Below are 19,814 nucleotides of genomic sequence, written 5' to 3' on the forward strand. Positions count from 1 at the left end.
CAGTGCAGGCTCTCTTGGCAGCAGGTTTGTTTTCTTGATGGCAGCAGCCACCAGCATGAGGCTCATGCCCCCAGCTGGCACCTGGAATTGTGTGGGGACAGAGGGGCCCTGAGTGCGGTGGCAGCTGCAGAAGAGTGAAGGGTTTGCAGCCTCTTCTCCCTAGGAACCAGTGATAGGATGAGGGGAAATGGCCTCAGGTTGCACCAGGGGAGATTTAGGTTGGCAATAGGAGAATGTTCTTCAGTGAAAGGGTTCCCAAAGCCTGGCACAGGCTGCCCAGGGGGTGGTCCCCATCCCTGGAGGGGTTTCAGAGCCACAGAGATGTGGTGCTGGGGGCCATGGTTTAGCCCCAGCCTTGGCTGGATGAGCTGAAAGGGCTTTGCCAAGCCAAAGGATTCCATGTCAGGCATTCTTGAAGCCCTGCTGGCACCTGCCTGGGCACTCCTGGACCATCTGCTCCCATCCTCCTGCTGTGTAGCTGTGATTCCAGCTGCAGTTCCCAGTTCCTCCTTCTCTCCAGTGGGAGGTGGCAAGCGCAGGGTGGGTGAGGGTAGATGTTCTCCCAGCTCCATCCCTCCCACCCCAGCTGTGGGGCACACTGCTGGCACTGCCCAGGCTGGCGCCAGAGCTGTCAGCACTGCCTCTCCATTCCCCCAGGGAGCAGCAAGTCCCTGCCCTGTCCGTGTCTGTCAGCAGCACTGCACCCGCCAGAGCCAGCGGAGAACGGCTGTGGTTAGGAGAGAGGCTGCAGGTGGTGCTGAGCACCCTGGCTGCTGGGACCCATCCTGCTGCATCTGCAGCAGGTCTGGGCCCGCTGCTGTCTCTGGCAGGGCACCATCAGCTCAGCACCTTCTGCTGTTTGGTCTTGGTGCTGCCAGGAGCCCCTGGCACCAACCCCCACCTGGCTGCAGCCTCCTCTCTGGGAGCTGCAGAGAGCAGTGAGGTCTTCTCTCAGCCTCCTCTTCTCCAGGCTGCTCCCCCCAGCCCTGCTCTCCAGACCCCTCCCAACCTTCATTGCCCTTCTCTGTGAACCTGCTCCAGCCCCTCAATGCCCTTCTTGGAGTGAGGCTGGCATGATGCCACATCCCAGCCTGGGCCATCCTCCTCCTTGCACCTCAGTTGGCCCTTCTGGGGCTGTGGCACTGAGCTCCTCTCTCCACACCCCTCAGCATGCAGCACAGATGGAGCAGAAGCAGAACGAGACTGAGAACAAGAAGGTGCATGGGGACGTGGTGAAGTACGGCAGCGTCATCCAGGTGCGTGGCACAGCCTGCCCTGGGCCCCGGGGTGGGTCTGCAGCAGGCACAAGTCCAGCGACTCGGGCAGCTCCTGGGCTCAGCCCTAGGTGGGAGCAGCCCTGGGCTCCTCACGGGGCTGTGCTGCTACAGCTGTCACAGGAGGGGTTTGAGCCCTCAAAGACCATCCAGTGCCAACCCCCTGCCATGGGCAGGGACACCTCTCGCCAGCCCTGGTTGCTCAAGGCCTCATCCAGCCTGGCTCTGAGCGGCTCCAGGGAGCGGACAGCCGCAGCCCCCGGGCACGCCGCTGTCAGCCCTCGGCAGCCTGCGCTGCCCTCCGCAGCTGCTGCACATGAAGAGCAACAAGTACCTGACGGTGAACAAGCGGCTGCCGGCGCTGCTGGAGAAGAATGCCATGAGGGTGACGCTGGATGCCACCGGCAACGAGGGCTCCTGGCTCTTCATCCAGCCCTTCTGGAAGCTGAGGAGCAACGGCGACAACGTGAGCCCGGGCCCCCAGACCCCCTCCGTGCGGCCGTGCCGGGAGCAGCAGGATGCTGCCCGCCGGGGCTGGGCTCCTGCCCGCTGCCAGCTCTCACCCCCGGTCCCTCCTGCGCCGCTCTGCCCCCCAGGTGGTGGTGGGGGACAAAGTCATCCTGAACCCTGTCAACGCCGGGCAGCCGCTGCACGCCAGCAACTACGAGCTGGCAGACAACGCCGGCTGCAAGGAGGTACCCGCGGGGCTGCTGCCCTCTCTCCTTGCCCTACCCTCCCCTTGCCTTCCCCCCCCCCCCTCTGTCCTTTTCCTCCCTCATCCCAGGGACCATGACCTCACTCTCTCGCTGCTCAGGTGAACTCGGTCAATTGCAACACCAGCTGGAAAATCAACCTCTTCATGCAGTTCTGTGACCACATGGAGGAAGTGCTGAAAGGGGTAAGGAAGGAGGCGCAGCCACCGCCGGCCGCCCGGCACACGGTGGGCTCTGGGGACCTGGCCCTGGGCCCCTGCAGGGTGGGACGTGTGAATGGCCACTTGGCTGTGTGACAAGAGCAGAGGAAGCAGATCCTGCCCGGAGGGCCTTGGTCTCTAGGAGAATTCATCACTGCAGAGCTCCAGGGCGAGCTGGAGTTGGCTATTTTTAGTACCCACGATGAAATTCCCTGCTCCTCATTGTATTCCCTGGGCTCTGCAGGGCAGTCCGAGGCACGAGTGGTGCCAGCAGTGCCTTCTGGCTGAGAGGACAGCTTCTGGCTCTTTAGCCTGTGCAGCAGGGCTGGCGCTGCCTGGGAAAGGAACTTTCCCTGCAGAGCTATTGTTTGGGGCTCAGATCCTCCAGGAAGCAGCTGGATGGGTACTGATTGTTAGGCTCTCACAGACCCTGGTCCCCAGGAGCTGCACTTACCCCACATGCCCTGCATCCTGCTCCTGGGGTGATGATGCCTTCAACACACTGGAGAGAGGAGCTTCTGCCCACCCCAGGGGTGTGAAGCAGGGAGGTTTGCACCCATCTTGCAGGCTGGGAAGAGAGAAATGAGCCACAGGAGGACATGTGGAGGGCAGGGTGCCCCTTGCCAGGCCAAGTGCCTTTCCCTGGGCTGAGAGGGGCATTTGTGCTGCTAGAAGCAGGCTTAGCACAGCTCAGGCAGGTAGAGCTGGCGCAGCTGATGGTGTCCTGCATGCCCAAGGTCCCATGGTCCTGCTGTGCTCTGCTCTGGACCACACACAGCAGGGACCCCATCCCCGGGCAGGGCTGGGGGGTCACAGAAAGAGCTAAATCAGTCCTTAGGAGCCCACAGGCCTGGCTCTCAGCACGGTGTCCTGCTGCAGGGGGATGTGGTGAGGCTGTTCCACGCCGAGCAGGAGAAGTTCCTGACCTGTGATGAGTACAAGGGCAGGCTGCAGGTCTTCCTGCGCACCACGCTCCGGCAGTCAGCCACCTCAGCCACCAGCTCCAACGCCCTCTGGGAGGTGGAGGTGAGCAGGGAGGGGGTGCAGGGGGTGTCTGTGGGCTTCTGGGGTACCTGTGTGGGCTGCTGCACTCTCACTGGGGTCAAACCCTGGGCTCAGAACTGTTTAGCTTGGAAAAGGCCTTTGAGGTCTCCCAGTCCAAGCAGTCTCTAATGCTGCCAAGGCTGCTGCTCAGCCACGGCCTCAGCACCACAGCTCTGCCTCTTTACGACACTTCCATTGCTGGTGACTCCACCACCTCCCTGGGCAGCCTGTGCCAATGCTTGTGCCCTGCATGCCACCAGCTGAGCTCTCTTCTGCTTCTCCCAGGTTGTGCACCACGACCCGTGCCGAGGGGGAGCTGGGCACTGGAACGGTTTGTACCGCTTCAAGCACCTTGCCACAGGCAACTACCTGGCAGCAGAGGTAAGGGGGTGAGCAGAGGGGCACAGAGACCTGCTCGAGAGACTGGTGCCATCCCTTGCAAAGACAGTGCCCGCTGGCCCTTAGCCAGGGTGGCAATGCCCAGCACTGCCTCTGGCCCTGCTCCAGTTTGCTTTTGGAGCTGTTCTGCCCTGGTCCTTGACAGCTCTGAGGCAGTGGCACTGGGCCTGTGACCATCACCACCCTTTGCCCGTTGGCAGGAGCAGGCTTTGCCCCTGAAATCCCCCCACCAGTTTGGACCACTTGCAAAACTCTCTGTTCCCAGCTTCCTCCTCTCCTGGCTCAGGGCAGTGGGAGGTGGTGCCTGGGGCTGTCCTCTGTGCCCACTCCAGGCCAAGTGGCTGCACCAACACCACCACCTCGAAGGATGCAAGTGGGAGAGAATTCCTCCTGCTGTGTTTAGCTCATCCTGGTCAGCCTTTGCCCATGCTCATCCTTGGCTCTGCAGCAGCCCTCGAGGCTGTCCTTGCCTGGGGAGGCTGGGGGCAGAGTCTGGGACTGGCAGCATCAGTTGCCAATGTTTTCTGCTCCCATTTAAGGCCAGCTCAAGGCCGACACTGGGGCCACCAGACTTTGCTCTCTGTGACACCAATGATCCACCAGGACCAAGGGAGAGACATTGCTACCCCTGCTGCCAGGGGAGCAGGGAGGTGCTGGGGGACATCTCGGTGCACCAGGTGCCAAAGGTGCTCCCTAGCTGGAGAAGACAATCAAAAGCAGCCCCCAGGGCCACTTCCACCCCTGAAGGATGGAGAAGAGCAATTCTGGGGCTCTGAAGTGGCTGCTGTCAGCCAAGACACTCAGGTGGCATCTGCAGAGGAAAGAAGATCACAGAATGACCCCCACCTGGTGCTGCCCAACTTGTGTTGCTCACTGGGCTCTCAGCCTGGGGCCTGCAGGGAGAGCTCCTCTGGCTGCACCAGAGCCCTGCTTGCCAGGCTCACCCTGTCCTGCTCCTCAGGGCCACAGTGCTGGGCACTGGTTACAGGTCCTGTCCTGCAGCCCCAGCTGGGCACCTTTCCCCTCTCTGTGACAATCACAGAAGGGTTTGGGTTGGCACAGCCCTCTGAGATCATCCAACCCAGCACCACCATGGCCACTAACCCTGCCCCAGGTGCCATGGCCACCCATTTCTTGAGCACCTCCAGGGATGGGCACTCCACCACCTCCCTGGGCAGCCTCTGCCAATCCCTGACCACTCTTGAAGTGAAGAACTTTCCCCCTCATCTGCAGCCTGGCACAGTTTCAGGCCCTCTCCTCTTGTTCTATCACCTCCGCTGCAGTGGTGCTTAGCTGGGTCCCTGCTGAGGGAGGCAGGCACAGAGACAACCTGCCCGCGCTGAGGGGTCTGGCGGGGCCGAGGGGAGGGCTGGCAGCTGTCTCTCACCTCCCTCTTTGACTTTTCAGGAGAACCCCAGTTATAAAGGAGACGTGGCTGAGCCCAAGGCAGCGCCCACGGTGAGCTGTGTGCAGCCTCGCTAGCGCCCACGCTGCCGCCGCCTGCGCCCACGCAGCGCTGACCACTGCCTGAGAGCAGGGCACTGCCCCAGACAGAGCCCTCCAGGGGCACGCTGCCCACCCATACCGTGCCACCGGCTCCTGTGCGGTGCCCAGGCTGTGACCCGAGGCTGCCTCGCTGCTCGGCAGAGCAGCCCCGCGCCCCACAGCGGCACCCCCGGCCGCTGCTGGCGAGAGGACCCTGCCAGACCTGTAGGAGGGGTCCTGGTGCATGCTGGACCCCCAGGCCGGGGGCAGTGCTGGTAGAAGAGGTTCAGAATTGCAGGTTGTTGTCTCTCCTCGGCCTTGCTGGGCTTCGAGCAGGGCTGCCCTCGTGGCTGCGCCGCCTCTGCCGTGCTTGCGCCCCCGCGGCCGAGCCAAAGCTTCTGCTCCGAGCTGGCTGCCGCTGTGCGCTCAGGGAGGTTGGGCTCCGTGGGGTGCCTGCCCCACGCCGGGCTCAGAGCTGCTTTCCCTGGCGCAGGGGGGCAGCAGCCGTGCCAGCCGCAGGAACACGGGGGAGAAGATCAAGTACCGGCTGGTGGCTGTGCCCCACGGCAACGACATCGCCTCGCTCTTCGAGCTGGACCCCACCACGCTGCAGAAGACAGACTCCTTCGTGCCGCGGTACGGCGGCGCCCGCGGGCGGGGGCTGGGCTGGAAGGGACCCCCCACGGCCAGGGACACCTTCCTCTAGCCCGGGTTGCTCAAGGCCTCACCCAGCCTGGCCTTAAACACTTCCAGGGGTGAAGCACAGCCTCTGAGCAGCCCCTTGCAGTGTCGCTGCACCCTCACACTGAAGAGCTTCCTCCCAGTGTCCAGCCTAAACCCACCCAGCTCGTTTCAATCCAGTCCCCCTCCTGTCACTACCAGCCCTTGTCAGGAGCCCCTCCCCAGCTGTCTTGTAGCCCCCTCCGGGTGCCGGAGAGGGGAGGGGTGTGGCAGGGGCTGGGGCAGAGGCAGGAAGCTGAGCTGCGCTGCGGAGTTCTGCTCTTTCAGGGGCTCTGCAGGGTGCTGCTGTGCCAGGCTGGCACTGCTCAGCAGGGCACTGCTGTTCGCAGGAACTCCTACGTGAGGCTGCGCCACCTCTGCACCAACACCTGGATCCAGAGCACCAACGTGCCCATCGACATCGACGAGGAGCGCCCCATCCGCCTCATGGTAGGGCCCAGGGCTCACGCCCCCTGCCCGCCCTTAAATGCCAGTCATGGCCTCGCACGAGCACCCAGGCTGGCACAGCCCCCCCTGGGTCACCAAGCCCAACCTAGAACCCTACTCTGCAAGATTCACCTTAAACCATAGCCCCAGGCACCACACAGAGTGTGGAAGGGAGCTCAAAGCTCAGCCAGCTCCAGACCCCTGCCACAGGCAGGGACACCTCCCACTGGAACAGGTCACTCAAGGCCTCATCCAACCTGGTCCTGAACACCTTCAGGGAGGTTGTGGAGCACAGAAGCACCCAATGTGATCTTTGATCCCATTCTGTGCTTCTGTGCTCCACAACCTCCCTGGGAAACCTGTGCCAGGCTCTCACCACCCCCAGCCTGTGCCAGTGTCATTCCCAGACCTTGTCAATAGTCCCTCCCCAGCTCTCCTGGAGCCCACTTCAGATCCTGCAAGGCCACTCCAAGGGCTCCTGGAAGCCTTCTCCTCTCCAGGCTGCAGAGCCCCAACTCTCTCAGCCTGTGCTCAGAGCAGAGCTGCTGCAGCCCTCTCAGCATCTTGGTGGCCTCCTCTGCACTGGCTCCAACACTTCCATGTCCTGCTTGTGTTGGGGGCTGCAGAGCTGCTCACATCCAAGCCACCCTTAAACAGTACATCCAAACCACCCTGAAACACATCCAGGCTGGGTGACTCCAGCACCTCCCTGGGCAGCTCACTCCAGTCTCTGACCACTCTCTCCGTGAAAAACCTTTTCCTAATGTCCAATCTAAACCTCCTGAGGCTCAGCCTGAGGCCATTCCCCTTCGTTTTGCCTCCAGTGAGCAGAACTCAGCAGCAGCCTCTCCACAGTGTCCCTTCAAGTAGTTGTAGGCAGCAATGAGGTCTGCCCTCAGCCTCCTCTTTTTCAGACTAAACAGCCCCAGCTCCATCCAAGGGGGTGGCTGAGCACCAGCCTAGAGCCCACCCCAGGGACCTAGAGCCCACTCTGGTCCTTCTGATGGGCACGAACTGGGTCAGTGGCAGGTGGAGGGGACGTGCTCAGCACTGCCTGCTCTGATGTTGCTTCTCCTTTGCTGCCCAGCTGGGGACGTGCCCCACCAAAGAAGACAAAGAAGCTTTTGCCATCGTCTCTGTGCCCGTGTCCGAGATCCGGGACTTGGACTTTGCCAACGATGCCAGCTCCATGCTGGCCAATGTGGTGGAGAAGATGAATGAAGGTTTCCTCAGCCAGAACGACCGGAGGTAAACTGACAGCAGCACAGGCTGGCAGGGGCCGGAAGGGGCCTCTGGAGATCCTCAAGTCCAACCTCCCTGCCGGGGCAGGGTCACCTGGGACAGGGCCAGGCAGCTCCTGGATGTCTGCAGAGACTCCCCTGGAGATGAGGCTGTGCTGGGTTCCTCCAAGGGCTGTGCAGCGCGGCTGCAGGAGGAGGCCCTGCCTGGCTCTGGGTGCCAGCACTGTCTTGTTTTTCTACCCACAACCCAAATCCACCCCTGCTGCTCCCAGGAGCCTGGCGAGGAAACCAGATAAGGCCCCGGCCCCGCTCCAGCCCCTCCTTTGCTGCTAGGAAAACATGGAGGGGCTGAGAGCTGGCCCCAGGGCAGGGGCAGCAGGGTTAGTCACGCTGTTATTTTTAGGTGGGTGGGTTCTTGGTGCTTCCTGAGCAAACACAGATCCCCAGGGGACAGAGCAAGCTGCTTCCACCCTGCCAGCTGCCCCCCGTGGGCCCCACAGAGGTGACTGAGGGGGCAGAGGTGTTCAGTGCCAAAGTCCCAATGTGAATCACAAGCAAAGCCCCCAGTGTTGACCCTGGCACAGAGAACTTCCTTATGAGCCATGGGGGCCTTTAAAGCTCTTGCTCCATGGCAGCCCTTAACGTCCAGCAGAGAGGGGAGGCTCAACCAGCAGCTTCCCTGGCAGGGTTCTGAGCCCTGATCCTGGGCTTTTGGTTCTCCACAACAAGCCAGGACTTGAGTCCGGGTGGGCTGTGTGGGATGGGCAGGCAGAAGCCTGTCTGTGTGTCCCAGCCTGGCTGCCCCTGTGCCCGTGCAGGTTTGTGATCCAGCTGCTGGAGGATCTGGTGTTCTTTGTCAGCGACGTGGCCAACAACGGCCAGAACGTGCTGGACATTGTGGTCACCAAGCCCAACCGCGAGCGCCAGAAGCTGATGCGGGAGCAGAACATCCTGAAGCAGGTCAGTGGCTCTGTGCTGCTGCATCTGAGCCAGGCTGAGGTGCTGTGGCTGTGTCCTGCTGTGCCCAGGGCCATGCTGGAGGGCAGGGATCTGGAAAAGCTGTGGCTGGGCTGCAGCTCACCCCTGGAGCCGCACCAAGCCCCCCTGGCAAGCGTGGCTGGTGCCCCGTCATGGTGTGGGGTGATGGTGTGGAGGGGGACACAGCAGTGAGCATCTCTGCTTCTGGGCAGATCTTTGGGATCCTGAAAGCTCCTTTCAAGGACAAGGGCGGGGAGGGGCCCCTGGTGCGGCTGGAGGAGCTCTCGGACCAGAAGAATGCTCCCTACCAGTACATGTTCCGGCTCTGCTACCGCGTCCTGCGCCACTCCCAGGAGGACTACCGCAAGAACCAGGTGCATAGGCAGTGGTCCCAGCCCATCCCACTCCATCCCACCCCACCCCGTCCCATCATCTGTTGCCAAGACTTTGGAGGGGCTGCCAAGGTCTTGCTGGGGCAGGGGGACGTTGCGGGACCCCAGCACGCAGCCCCGCGTGCTGACCACCTCTGTGCCCACTCCAGGAGCACATTGCCAAGCAGTTTGGCATGATGCAGTCCCAGATTGGCTACGACATCCTGGCCGAGGACACCATCACAGCCCTGCTGCACAACAACCGCAAGCTGCTGGAGAAGCACATCACCAAGACCGAGGTGGAGACCTTCGTCAGCCTGGTGCGCAAGAACCGCGAGCCACGGTGCGTGCCCGCCGCGGCCCCGGGCTGGGCCTGCCTGCTGCTGGCCGGGGAGGGCTGCCTTGGCCAGAGGTGGAAGGAGCCCCCTCGGACCCCCCTCTCACCAGGAGCTGTCTCTGCTGTGCAGGTTCCTGGACTACCTGTCGGACCTGTGCGTGTCCAACCACATTGCCATCCCTGTCACCCAGGAGCTGATCTGCAAGTGTGTGCTGGACCCCCGCAACAGCGACATCCTCATCAAAACCGAGTGAGCACCCAGGGCAGGAGGCTGCCACCCACGGCTGCTGCCTTCTGCCAGCTCCCACCGGGTCCCTGGCACCGCTCCCCAGCTCTGCCATCCCCTCCAGTTTTGCCCCTCGTGTGCCCTAGGCTGAGGCCGGTGAAGGAGATGTCCCAGAGCCACGAGTACCTCAGCATCGAGTACTCGGAGGAGGAGGTCTGGCTCACCTGGACGGACAAGAACAACGACCACCACGAGAAGAGCATCCGGCAGCTGGCACAGGAGGCCCGGGCTGGCAATGCCCACGATGAGAATGTCCTCAGCTACTACAGGTGACCATCCTGTGCCATCTTCTCTCCAGGTGAGGCTGTAAAGGTTGCGTGGCCTCACTCCCTCTCCTCCTCGTCCCCGGGCAGGTACCAGCTGAAGCTCTTTGCCCGCATGTGTCTGGATCGCCAGTACTTGGCCATCAAGGAGATCTCCCAGCAGCTGGGTGTGGACCTGATCTTCCTCTGCATGGCAGATGAGATGCTGCCCTTTGACCTCCGGGCGTCCTTCTGCCACCTCATGCTGCACGTGCACGTGGACAGGGACCCCCAGGAGCTGGTGATGCCTGTGAAGTTTGCCCGGCTCTGGACCGAGATCCCCACAGCCATCACCATCAAAGAGTGAGATGCCCTGGGGCTCACCCTGGCTTTGAGGGACAGGCAGGAGCTGGGGTGGCAGATGTCAGCTTGTGCAGGGACTGCCCTGGCTTTAGCAGGGCCTGGGAGGGAGCAGTTGTGGAATGGCTTTGGTAGGTCCCAGCCTTCAAAAGGCTCCAGTGCAGTCCTGGCCCTGCTGCCTCAGTGGCTGCCTGGACAGTGCCCCTTCCAGGCTGGGTGAGTGGAGCACCACTGAGCTCACCACCACCATCGTCCCTGGCAGCTACGACTCCAACCTCAACACCTCTCGTGACGACAAGAAGAACAAGTTTGCCAGCACCATGGAGTTTGTGGAGGACTACCTCAACAACGTGGTGAGCGAGGCTGTGCCCTTTGCCAACGAGGAGAAGAACAAACTCACCTTCGAGGTGAGTCCTGCCTGCGGCACCCCTGCCCCCGTGTCTTTACCCTGCCTGCCCTGGAGCACAGCAGGGGCTGGAGCTGCCTCGTCCTTTCCCACGGACTTGCTTTGTCCCTTCCCAGGTTGTCAGCCTTGCCCACAACCTCATCTACTTCGGCTTCTACAGCTTCAGCGAGCTGCTGCGCCTGACGCGGACGCTGCTGGGCATCATCGACTGCGTGCAGAACCCCCAGCTGATGATGCAGGCAGTCTACAGTGACGAGGTGGCAGGTGGGTCCCTGGCCTGTCACCAGCCCTGCCCCTGCAGGAAGCTCTTTCCCATGCTCTGCCCAGTGCCTGCCAGGTTTGGCCGTGGGCAGACAAGCCACAGGACTGCTGGCAGGGAAGGCTTGGCTGGGTCTGCAGCAGGAGACAGGAGATGCTGGGCCCTTGGCTGTGGCAGAGAAATGGCCAATCCCTGCCCCTCCTTCTCTGCTTGCTGGCTGGCAGGGCCCAGCCTGAGTGGGTCCTTCAGCAGTCCTCAGCCAGCTCCCTTCTGTCTGCACTGACTCTGGCCCTGTGGCTGTCTCTGCAGGGAAGAATGTGCGGAGGTCGATCCAGGGCGTTGGGCAGATGATGTCCACCATGGTGCTGAGCAGGAAGCAATCCATCTTCAGTGCCCCCAGCCTCAGCACTGGCACTGCCCCCGAGCAGGTAGACAGAGGGAGGAGCATTGAGAATGAGAACATCGTGGTGATGGAGACCAAGCTGAAGATCCTGGAGATCTTGCAGGTTGGAGCTGGTGGGGAGGGTGGAGCATGGTGGGTGGGAGGAGTGGGGGAGCTGTGGGTTTCTGGTTCACGGAGAGGGCACTCAGCTGGGTGCTTTGCTCTTTGCCAGTTCATCCTGAACGTGAGGCTGGACTACAGAATCTCCTACCTGCTCTCGGTCTTCAAGAAGGAGTTTGTGGAGGTCTACCCCATGCAGGACAGCGCAGCTGATGGGACAGCTCCAGCCTTTGACTCCACAAGTAACTCTTACACTTTGCTCCTGGTGCACCTTCAGCTCTGCACATCCCGTGGGCTGGCGGCACAGAGGTGGTGAAGGTGGCAGGTCCAGCAGCTCTGCAGCTGGCAGGGAGCCTGAGTGGTGGCTGGAGGTTGTGCAGGTGGGAGGTGTCCAACATCCATTGTGAAACGCTGGAACAGCTTGCCCAGGGCTGTGGTCAGGCTCCATCTCTGGTCAAACCTGACATGGCCCTGAGCAACCTGCTCCAGCTGGGGGTGTCCCTGCTGCCCGTGGGGGGGTTGGACAAGATGACCTTTGAGGGTCCCTTCCAGCCCAGTGCAATCTGTGCCTCTGGCTCTGTGGATGCCTGGGGCAGGCCCCAGGAGGCTGGGCTGGCTCTGCTGCTGCACAGGGCCCACGCTGGGCACCCCTTCACCGGCCCTTCCTCTCCCCTCAGCTGCCACCATGAACCTGGAGCGCATCGGCGAGCAGGCGGAGGCCATGTTTGGTGTGGGGTGAGTCCCTGCCCGCTGCGCCCTTGCCAGCCTGGCCATGGGGCTCTTCCTCTCCTGGCCACGCTGCTGAGGCTGGAGGCTGCAGGTGATGAGCAGGATGGGGCTCCAGGGCCAGCTGTCCCCGGCAGCCCCGGGGCACTGAGCGCGCTCTCGCCCCGGCGCAGGAAGAGCAGCAGCATGCTGGAGGTGGACGACGAGGGCGGGAGGATGTTCCTGCGGGTGCTGATCCACCTGACCATGCACGACTACCCCCCGCTCATCTCGGGCTCCCTGCAGCTCCTCTTCAAGCACTTCAGCCAGAGGCACGAGGTCTTGCACACCTTCAAGCAGGTAACCCTGGCCAGACCTTGCTCTGGAGCACCTCTGAGCCCCAGCTTGGCTGTGGGTGGGTCCCAGATGGCCCACATTGCCCTGGGAGATCCGAGGGAAGAGGGGAATGGAGTTTACCCCCAGACTGGGAACCTCTGGGCTGTGACTGCAGGTTCAGCTCCTGATCTCAGCCCAGGACGTTGAGAACTACAAAGTCATCAAGTCAGAGCTGGACAAGCTCCGCACCATGGTGGAGAAGTCAGAGCTCTGGGTAGACAAGAAGGGCAGCAGCAAAGGGGACAACGCAGTGGAGGGCAACAAGAAAGAGAAGAAGGAGGTGAGAGCCCTGAGCAGGACCCTGGGAACTGGGATGGGACAGGAACTGGGGGGCAGAGCTGCAGCTGGCTTGAGTCTCCGTGGGCCAAGCACCATGTCCCTGGAACAAGAGGGTCAGGGAAGGTCCTGCAGGGTGCAGAAACATCTCCAGGCTCTGGAGAGGTGCAGTGGGAGCCTGTGGCTGTTTCTGTCCCCTTGCAGCATGCTGCTGATGAAGAGGTCATTGCTCAAGGAGAGAAGAGCAGTGAGAACTATCAGATAGTCAAGGGGGTAAGTGAGAGCAAGTCCTGTCTCCAGGGCTGCTCCTGGAGCCACCCCCAGTGATGTCCCTCGGCCAGGGTTGGCACAGGGGTGCTGGTGAGAAGGGAGGAGGTGAAATCAGGGGGGGATTTCCAAACCCTCCTGTGGTTCCATAGAAACGAGTCCATGCCAGGGCTGGTTCCTTCCAGCTCAGCACAAGTAGGAGTCCTGTTCTGTCCCCAGGGCTCGTGGGTGAGCCTGGCACTGGTTGGAATGGAGTGGGGAGGGTTGGTGATGGGTATGAGCCTCTGCATGGCATTGCCAGGAGCATTCTGAGAGGGCTGCCAAGATCTGCAAGCGATGCAGTGAGCACCTGGGTTGATGGAGGGCACATATGGACTGCAAGCAAGCCCCCAGTGCTGGCGGCCATCCTGGTGGGCTGCCAAGCTCAGCTTCCCTGTGCCATGGTCCTTCTGTCCCAGATCCTGGAGAGGCTGAACAAGATGTGCGGGGTTGGGGAGCAGGTGCGCAAGAAGCAGCAGCGGCTGCTGAAGAACATGGACGCACACAAAGTGATGCTGGACCTGCTGCAGATCCCCTATGAAAAGGTAGCTGGGGGGGACAGCAGCTGGGGGGACAGCAGCTGGGGGGACAGCAGCTGGTTGGTCCTGAAGTGCCCACGGCAAGGGGCAAGGTATGTGAGGACCTCCCTGCATGGCCAAGTGCTGCAGCCAGGCAGGGCAGGAGGAGCACCAACCTGCTGCTGCCCCCCCGTCACTGTGGGTGTTCCCCTCTGCCCGCCCTCAGGGTGATGCCAAGATGATGGAGATCCTGAAGTTCACCCACCAGTTCCTGCAGAAGTTTTGTGCTGGCAATCAGGAGAACCAGGCCCTGCTGCACAAACACCTCAACCTCTTCCTGACCCCGGGGGTAAGGAGAGGGAACCCAAGGGTGGCACAGGGAGAGCCTTCAGCCCCAGCCCTGGGGCTCAGAGCAAGAGATCCAAGCGAGGGGAGCCTGGGAGAGGAGGGGGCAGGGCAGGAGGGGAGGCTGCTCCTCACAGCCCCCCAGGCCTGACCGTGCCCCTGGGCCCCACAGCTGCTGGAGGCTGAGACCATGCAGCACATCTTCCTGAACAACTACCAGCTGTGCTCCGAGATCAGCGAGGCTGTGCCCCAGCACTTCATCCACTGCGTGGCCACCCACGGCCGCCACGTCCAGTACCTCGACTTCCTGCACACCATCATCAAGGCCGAGGGCAAGTACGTCAAGAAGTGCCAGGACATGATCATGACCGAGGTGAGAGCTCTGCGGCAGCGGCGCGGGGCGCAGCGGGGCCGCGGCTGCTGGAGTGTGTGCTTGGCCTCTTGCTGCAGGAGGAGCCTCCTGAGCCGTGCTGGCTGCTCCCTGGGGCAGGAAGGATCCCCAAGACCTCATCCGTAGGCTTCTTTTGGTTGGAGAAGGCTTTGAAGCCAACCATTATCTAACTCCACCCAGCCTGCTGCTGCTGCAGGGTCTGAGAGCCAATAAGCACTTTGGAGTCCCACTGCTCCTGCTGCTTTGCCCTGCAGTGCCCTTTCAGCGTCCCCCAGCTGCTGCCTCTCGCTGCAGAGGACTCAGCTTCCTCCCCACCTGCTGCCCAGCGCTGAGCACTGTTCCTTCCCCGCAGCTCACCAACGCCGGAGACGATGTGGTGGTTTTCTACAACGACAAAGCCTCTCTGGCCACCCTCCTGGAGATGATGACAGCAGCCAGGGACGGGGTGGAGGAGAACAGCCCCCTGATGTACCACATCTCCCTGGTGGACCTGCTGGCTGCCTGTGCCGAGGGCAAGAACGTCTACACGGAGATCAAGTGCACCTCCCTGCTGCCCCTGGAGGACGTGGTGCGGGTGGTGACACACGAGGATTGCATCACGGAGGTATGGGGTGCCCAGGACGGTGCCAGGGGCTCTGCACTGATTGGCCTCTGCTGACAACACCTGTGCCCCCCCTTCCCCGGCAGGTGAAGATGGCCTACGTGAACTTTGTCAACCACTGCTATGTGGACACGGAGGTGGAGATGAAGGAGATCTACACCAGCAACCACATCTGGACTCTCTTTGAGAACTTCACCCTGGACATGGCACTGGTGCGTAGGAAGGGCTGGGAGGGGCACAGCCTGGCTGCTGCAGTGCATGGGGACAAGCTGGTGCCACAGGGGCACCCTTGGAGCCTGGGCAGCCAGGCACGGGGCACGAGTGCCACGACGTGTGGCAGTTGCAGCACAGTGCAGACCCAAGGAGCTGTGCCACCAGGCACATACCTTGGCTCAGAGGGGTGCCAGTGCCAGGCAGGCAGGACAGAGGTGGCAGCAGCAGCCTGCCTGTCCCCACAGATGTGCAAGAAGCGCGAGAAGCGGCTGCCCGACGCGGCGCTGGAGAAGTATGTGCTGAGCGTGGTGCTGGACACCGTCAGCGCCTTCTTCAGCTCCCCCTTCTCCGAGAACAGCACTTCCCTGCAGGTCTGACAGCCCTGCCCGCGCCTTGCCCAGCCCCCGAGCCAGGGTGGGCACAGCCCTGCTGATGCACACTGCCTGCTCTGCCCCCCAGACCCACCAGACCATCGTGGTGCAGCTCCTGCAGTCCACCATGCGGCTGCTGGAGTGTCCCTGGCTGCAGCAGCAGCACAGGAGCGCGGTGGAAGCCTGCATCCGCACGCTGGCCATGGTCGGTAAGGAGCCCTGCCAGCATTCCTGCTCCCTATTCATCTCCAGGCGGATCAGGCCACCCACCCTTGGCTGCTCCAGCAGTGAGCCAGAGCCTCCATTCCTCTGTGGGGCTTGGCAGGGTGTCCCCGGGAGAAGCTGCTGGCTGGGAACAGGGAGGTTTGGCTCCAGGATGTGCTCTCTTGGAGCTCCAGCTGCAGGCATGAGCAGGGTGGCATGGGGGAAACTGAAGCCTGGGCCTGGTGGGGAGATCCCTGACGTGTCCCTGCTGGTGAGGATCTGGAAACAAAGCCAGCATTGATGATGGTTTTCCGTGGGCAGGACTTTGCCCTCTGCCTGGCTCAGGACGAGGGTTGTCAGCACTGAGTCAGCCGTGGAAAGGATTGCTGTGGGCAGACCCTGGGCGGGGAGTTCCCTCTGCCTGGGGGCAGGGAGCTGACAGCGGCTCCGTGCTGGGCTTCCCCTGCCCACATCTGGATCTGCTTCCTCTTCCCATCCCAGGCCGGGCAGGGCAGGCTGTGGGCAGGGCTGCGCTGCAGTGGGGAGCGCTGGATGGGAAGGCTCCAGCCCTCCCTAGCTTCTGGTGCAAATGAAGAGCTGGTGGAGGGGTGCCCAGCCCGGGGCAGTGTGGCAGTGCCCAGCTGGTGGGGTAGGCTGGGCCGTGGCTGTCCCCGACCCCGGCTCCATGTCCTGCAGCCAAGAGCCGCTCCATCGCGCTGCCCATGGACCTGGATGCCCACGTCAGCTCCCTGCTCAACAGCAGCTCCAGCAGCACGGTGCAGAGGAACACCTCCAGCTACAAGACAGCCACGAGGACCTTCCCCCGCGTCTCTGCCACCCCCAACCAGTGGGACTATAAGAACATCATAGAGAAGCTGCAGGTGTGGGGCAGGGGAACTGTGGTGGAATGGATGGGCAAGGGTCGGCAGGAGGGCCCTGGGGCTCCTTGTGCCCTGCTGGTGGTGCTGAGGCCGTGTGCTGTGCCTGGCAGGACATCATCAGCGCCCTGGAGGATCGGCTGAAGCCGCTGGTGGAGGCTGAGCTGTCGGTGCTGGTGGATGTCCTGCACCGCCCGGAACTGCTCTTCATGGAGGGCACTGAGGCCTTCCAGCGCTGCGAGAGTGGAGGCTTCCTCTGCAAGTGAGCTGCTGCCCGCCCTGGGCACCTGTGAGGGGCATGAGGATGGTTCCCTCTGGGGCCCCCTGTCCCTCCCAGCTGTGTGACGCTGGCTTTGCTGTGCCAGGCTGGTGCAGCACACCAAGGATCTCATGGAGACAGAGGAGAAGCTTTGCATCAAGGTGCTGAGGACGCTGCAGCAGATGCTGGTGAAGAGAAATAGATACGGCGAGAGGGTGAGCAGTGTGGCCCCATGGCACCATGCCCAGCCCTGCCCCTCATCACCCAGGCTGGCAGTGCCCTCCCTCTGGCACTGGGGCACTGATGGTGTTCGTTTGCCTTGGCAGGGCAACCTGCTGCGGAAAATGCTCCTCAACAACTACCTGCAGAACAAGAAGTCCAGCTCCAAGGGGGAGCTCATGGATGCTGCTGGGGCAGGTGAGTGCCCCTCTCCTGCACCGCCCTTGTCTCTGCACTGCTCTCCCCCACCACGTTCCTAGTTCCTGAGCTGTGGTGGGCTTAGGGCTGCAGCTGGTCACCAGGTTCCCACCTTCACGGGAGGATTTGGGAAGCCAAGGGGATGGAAGTGAGGTGCCCCTGGCAGGGGGCTCACTCCTGCACTGTCCATGCCCTCCTGCGCAGGCCAGGACCAGGACTGGTCTGCCATCGCTGCTGTCCAATGCCGGCTGGACCGCGAAGGAGCCACCAAGCTGGTGGCTGACCTCATCATGAACACCAAGAACGAGAAGATCTTCCAGGAGAGCATCCTGCTTGCCATCCGCCTGCTGGATGGAGGCAACACCGAGATCCAGGTGCTGAGCCCCAGCTGCCTGCTGGCCTGGGCAGCCGTGGTTTGAGTGTGCAGTGCGACCAGCCCAGCACTGGAAGGAGCTGGCGCAGGGCAGCCTCAGTCCTGGGCTGGTCCCTGGCAGCAGCTGGGCTGCAGGCCTTGCACAGTCTGCCTGGTGTTGAGTTTTCCAGCCTAAAGCTGGAGCTGGGTGCTGGAAGCTGTGGAAGGGGCAGGATGCTGGAGGTTGTTTCTGGGGCACTGCTGATGCCCTCTGCCAGGTTCTGCTAAAATGGCTGTGGGCTGCAGCTGCTGGGTGGTAAATGAAGGGGACATGCACAGCACAGCAGGGAGCTGCTGTAATCATTGCTTGCCCTGTCCCTGACCCTGGTGAGGGTAGAGGAGAGGACCAGCGCCAGGGCAGTGATGACCCCCTGCAAGTCCAGGGGCACTGTGGTGCCTGCCCAGAGCTGCTGCACGGAAAGAAGCCTGCTCGCCAGGCTCTCTCGGGAGGGGTCTTGAGCGCTGGAGGCCACCAGGTGGGAGGGACAAGCAGGGGTGGTTTGGAGGCCGTGCTGGAGACTGGAGCAAGTGTGTCCCCCCCCAGAAATCCTTCTACAACCTCATGACGAGCGACAAGAAGTCAGAGAAGTTCTTCAAAGTCCTCCACGACCGCATGAAGAAGGCACAGCAGGAGACCAAGTCCACAGTGTCCGTCAACATGAGCGACATCGGCAACAAGCCTCGCGAGGACAAGGACGAGCCTGACCCTGGCACCAAAGGTAGGGGCCCTGACCCTGGCACCACGGGTAGGGGCCATGCCCCCCCCGGCAGAGCCCGGAGCCTGTGCCTCTGGGCAGCCCAACCGTAACGCGGTTGGGCTGCTCCCCAGGGCGAGGAGAGCCCTTCCTGCTGCCAGGCACCCCCACGCGGTACCCCACGGCCGTGGGCTTCCGGAAGGGGCAGGACGCGGGGGAGCAGGGCCCGAGCGGCGAGATGGGGGTGGCAGTGCTGATCATGGAGCCCATCCTGCGCTTCCTGCAGCTGCTCTGCGAGAACCACAACCGCGACCTGCAGGTGCGTGGGGGCTGCAGGGCTGTGGCCGTGGGCAGGCTGCGCTGTCCCGGGGTGGTCCCCACAGCTGTGGCACCAGCAGCTCCGTGCCTCAGTTTCCCCATCTGCACATGGCAGACTCAGAGTCAGCTGCTGGAGAACAGCTTGAGAGGGCTGAGGGCAGCTGTAACCCAGCGCCTCCTGGCACAGCTGTCAGACCAGGGCCCTCAGCACCTCCTCCAAGCGGCCTTTAAACACCTCTGTGGATGGGGACTGCACCACCCCCAGCCCAGGCAGCCTGTGCCAGTGCCCTGCCACCCTGCCAGGGAACAAATTCTTGCTAATATCCAACCTGAGCCTCCCCTGGTGCAGCTCGAGGCCATGGCACCATTCTTAGGGATAACTTCTGGTGTGGAGGCAGAAGCATGACTGTGCCCAGGACCTCTGAGCTCTGGAGCTCACAGGGGTGGCCCAAGCCCAGCTCTCCCTGGGACTGCAGCTGGAGGGGGGTGTGGAAGGAGGGTCAGAACTGAGTCCCCCTACAGAGCAATGCTGCTCAGCCTCATGACTGCAGCCCTTGCTCCTCAGAACTTCCTGCGGTGCCAGAACAACAAAACCAACTACAACCTGGTGTGTGAGACCCTGCAGTTCCTGGACATCATGTGCGGAAGCACCACGGGGGGCCTGGGGCTGCTGGGCCTCTACATCAACGAGTACAACGTGGCCCTCATCACCCAGACCCTGGAGACCCTGACCGAGTACTGCCAGGGACCCTGCCATGAGAACCAGGTCTGGGTGTGGCCCTTGCAGGTCATGCCTGGGGCAGGGATGCCCAGGGGAGGATCTGGGGGGAAACGTGGGAAAGCAGCAGGGACAGGATCAGCTTCTGGGGTCAGGGTGTGCAGAAGATGGGCAGCAGAGGGTGCCAGGGGGGGGTGTGTGGGTAGGAGCTGCTGGTGGGCAGCACCATGTGGTGATGCAGATGGAGGTTGGGCAGTGCAGTGGTGCAGGTGGTGTCCTCTGCAGGGAGGGAGGGACCCAGAGCTCCTGAGGTCGCTGCTGCAGGCAGGGCACTGCTCTGGGCCGGGGCTGGGTTGGAGGCTGAGGCTGGCAGCACTGGTGACACACTGCACTGCTGCCCCAGAGCTGCATCGTGACCCACGAGTCCAATGGGATCGACATCATCACAGCCCTCATCCTGAACGACATCAGCCCCCTCTGCAAGTACCGCATGGACCTGGTGCTGCAGCTGAAGGTAAGGCAGAGCC

The 19,814-nt window shown here is 62.5% G+C and overlaps 1 protein-coding gene across 4 annotated transcripts in view; it reads left to right on the plus strand.

Annotated features, from left to right (window-relative positions):
• ITPR3 (inositol 1,4,5-trisphosphate receptor type 3) overlaps positions 1-19,814 on the plus strand; it is a 42,770-nt gene that overhangs the window by 12,922 nt on the left and 10,034 nt on the right. For 3 of the 4 annotated variants that reach the window (XM_064173832.1, XM_064173833.1, XM_064173835.1), the window contains 40 exons: positions 1,170-1,256; positions 1,582-1,740; positions 1,871-1,969; positions 2,089-2,172; positions 3,067-3,213; positions 3,517-3,612; positions 5,038-5,088; positions 5,609-5,751; positions 6,186-6,285; positions 7,370-7,530; positions 8,342-8,483; positions 8,714-8,875; positions 9,043-9,215; positions 9,340-9,459; positions 9,582-9,764; positions 9,849-10,100; positions 10,360-10,504; positions 10,620-10,767; positions 11,072-11,268; positions 11,377-11,506; positions 11,942-11,999; positions 12,164-12,329; positions 12,481-12,645; positions 12,846-12,914; positions 13,367-13,492; positions 13,692-13,814; positions 13,983-14,183; positions 14,554-14,805; positions 14,889-15,014; positions 15,261-15,386; positions 15,475-15,595; positions 16,287-16,471; positions 16,582-16,730; positions 16,834-16,942; positions 17,054-17,144; positions 17,349-17,518; positions 18,101-18,275; positions 18,386-18,570; positions 19,135-19,335; positions 19,691-19,801. In XM_064173832.1, the coding sequence (XP_064029902.1) occupies positions 1,170-1,256; positions 1,582-1,740; positions 1,871-1,969; positions 2,089-2,172; positions 3,067-3,213; positions 3,517-3,612; positions 5,038-5,088; positions 5,609-5,751; positions 6,186-6,285; positions 7,370-7,530; positions 8,342-8,483; positions 8,714-8,875; positions 9,043-9,215; positions 9,340-9,459; positions 9,582-9,764; positions 9,849-10,100; positions 10,360-10,504; positions 10,620-10,767; positions 11,072-11,268; positions 11,377-11,506; positions 11,942-11,999; positions 12,164-12,329; positions 12,481-12,645; positions 12,846-12,914; positions 13,367-13,492; positions 13,692-13,814; positions 13,983-14,183; positions 14,554-14,805; positions 14,889-15,014; positions 15,261-15,386; positions 15,475-15,595; positions 16,287-16,471; positions 16,582-16,730; positions 16,834-16,942; positions 17,054-17,144; positions 17,349-17,518; positions 18,101-18,275; positions 18,386-18,570; positions 19,135-19,335; positions 19,691-19,801 (5,688 nt within the window). The remainder of the gene's footprint in view (positions 1-1,169; positions 1,257-1,581; positions 1,741-1,870; positions 1,970-2,088; positions 2,173-3,066; positions 3,214-3,516; positions 3,613-5,037; positions 5,089-5,608; positions 5,752-6,185; positions 6,286-7,369; positions 7,531-8,341; positions 8,484-8,713; positions 8,876-9,042; positions 9,216-9,339; positions 9,460-9,581; positions 9,765-9,848; positions 10,101-10,359; positions 10,505-10,619; positions 10,768-11,071; positions 11,269-11,376; positions 11,507-11,941; positions 12,000-12,163; positions 12,330-12,480; positions 12,646-12,845; positions 12,915-13,366; positions 13,493-13,691; positions 13,815-13,982; positions 14,184-14,553; positions 14,806-14,888; positions 15,015-15,260; positions 15,387-15,474; positions 15,596-16,286; positions 16,472-16,581; positions 16,731-16,833; positions 16,943-17,053; positions 17,145-17,348; positions 17,519-18,100; positions 18,276-18,385; positions 18,571-19,134; positions 19,336-19,690; positions 19,802-19,814) is intronic. The other variant, XM_064173834.1, reaches the window with a different exon arrangement.

Source organism: Pogoniulus pusillus, chromosome 39, assembly GCF_015220805.1.
Source record: "Pogoniulus pusillus isolate bPogPus1 chromosome 39, bPogPus1.pri, whole genome shotgun sequence".
Taxonomy (NCBI): domain Eukaryota; kingdom Metazoa; phylum Chordata; class Aves; order Piciformes; family Lybiidae; genus Pogoniulus; species Pogoniulus pusillus.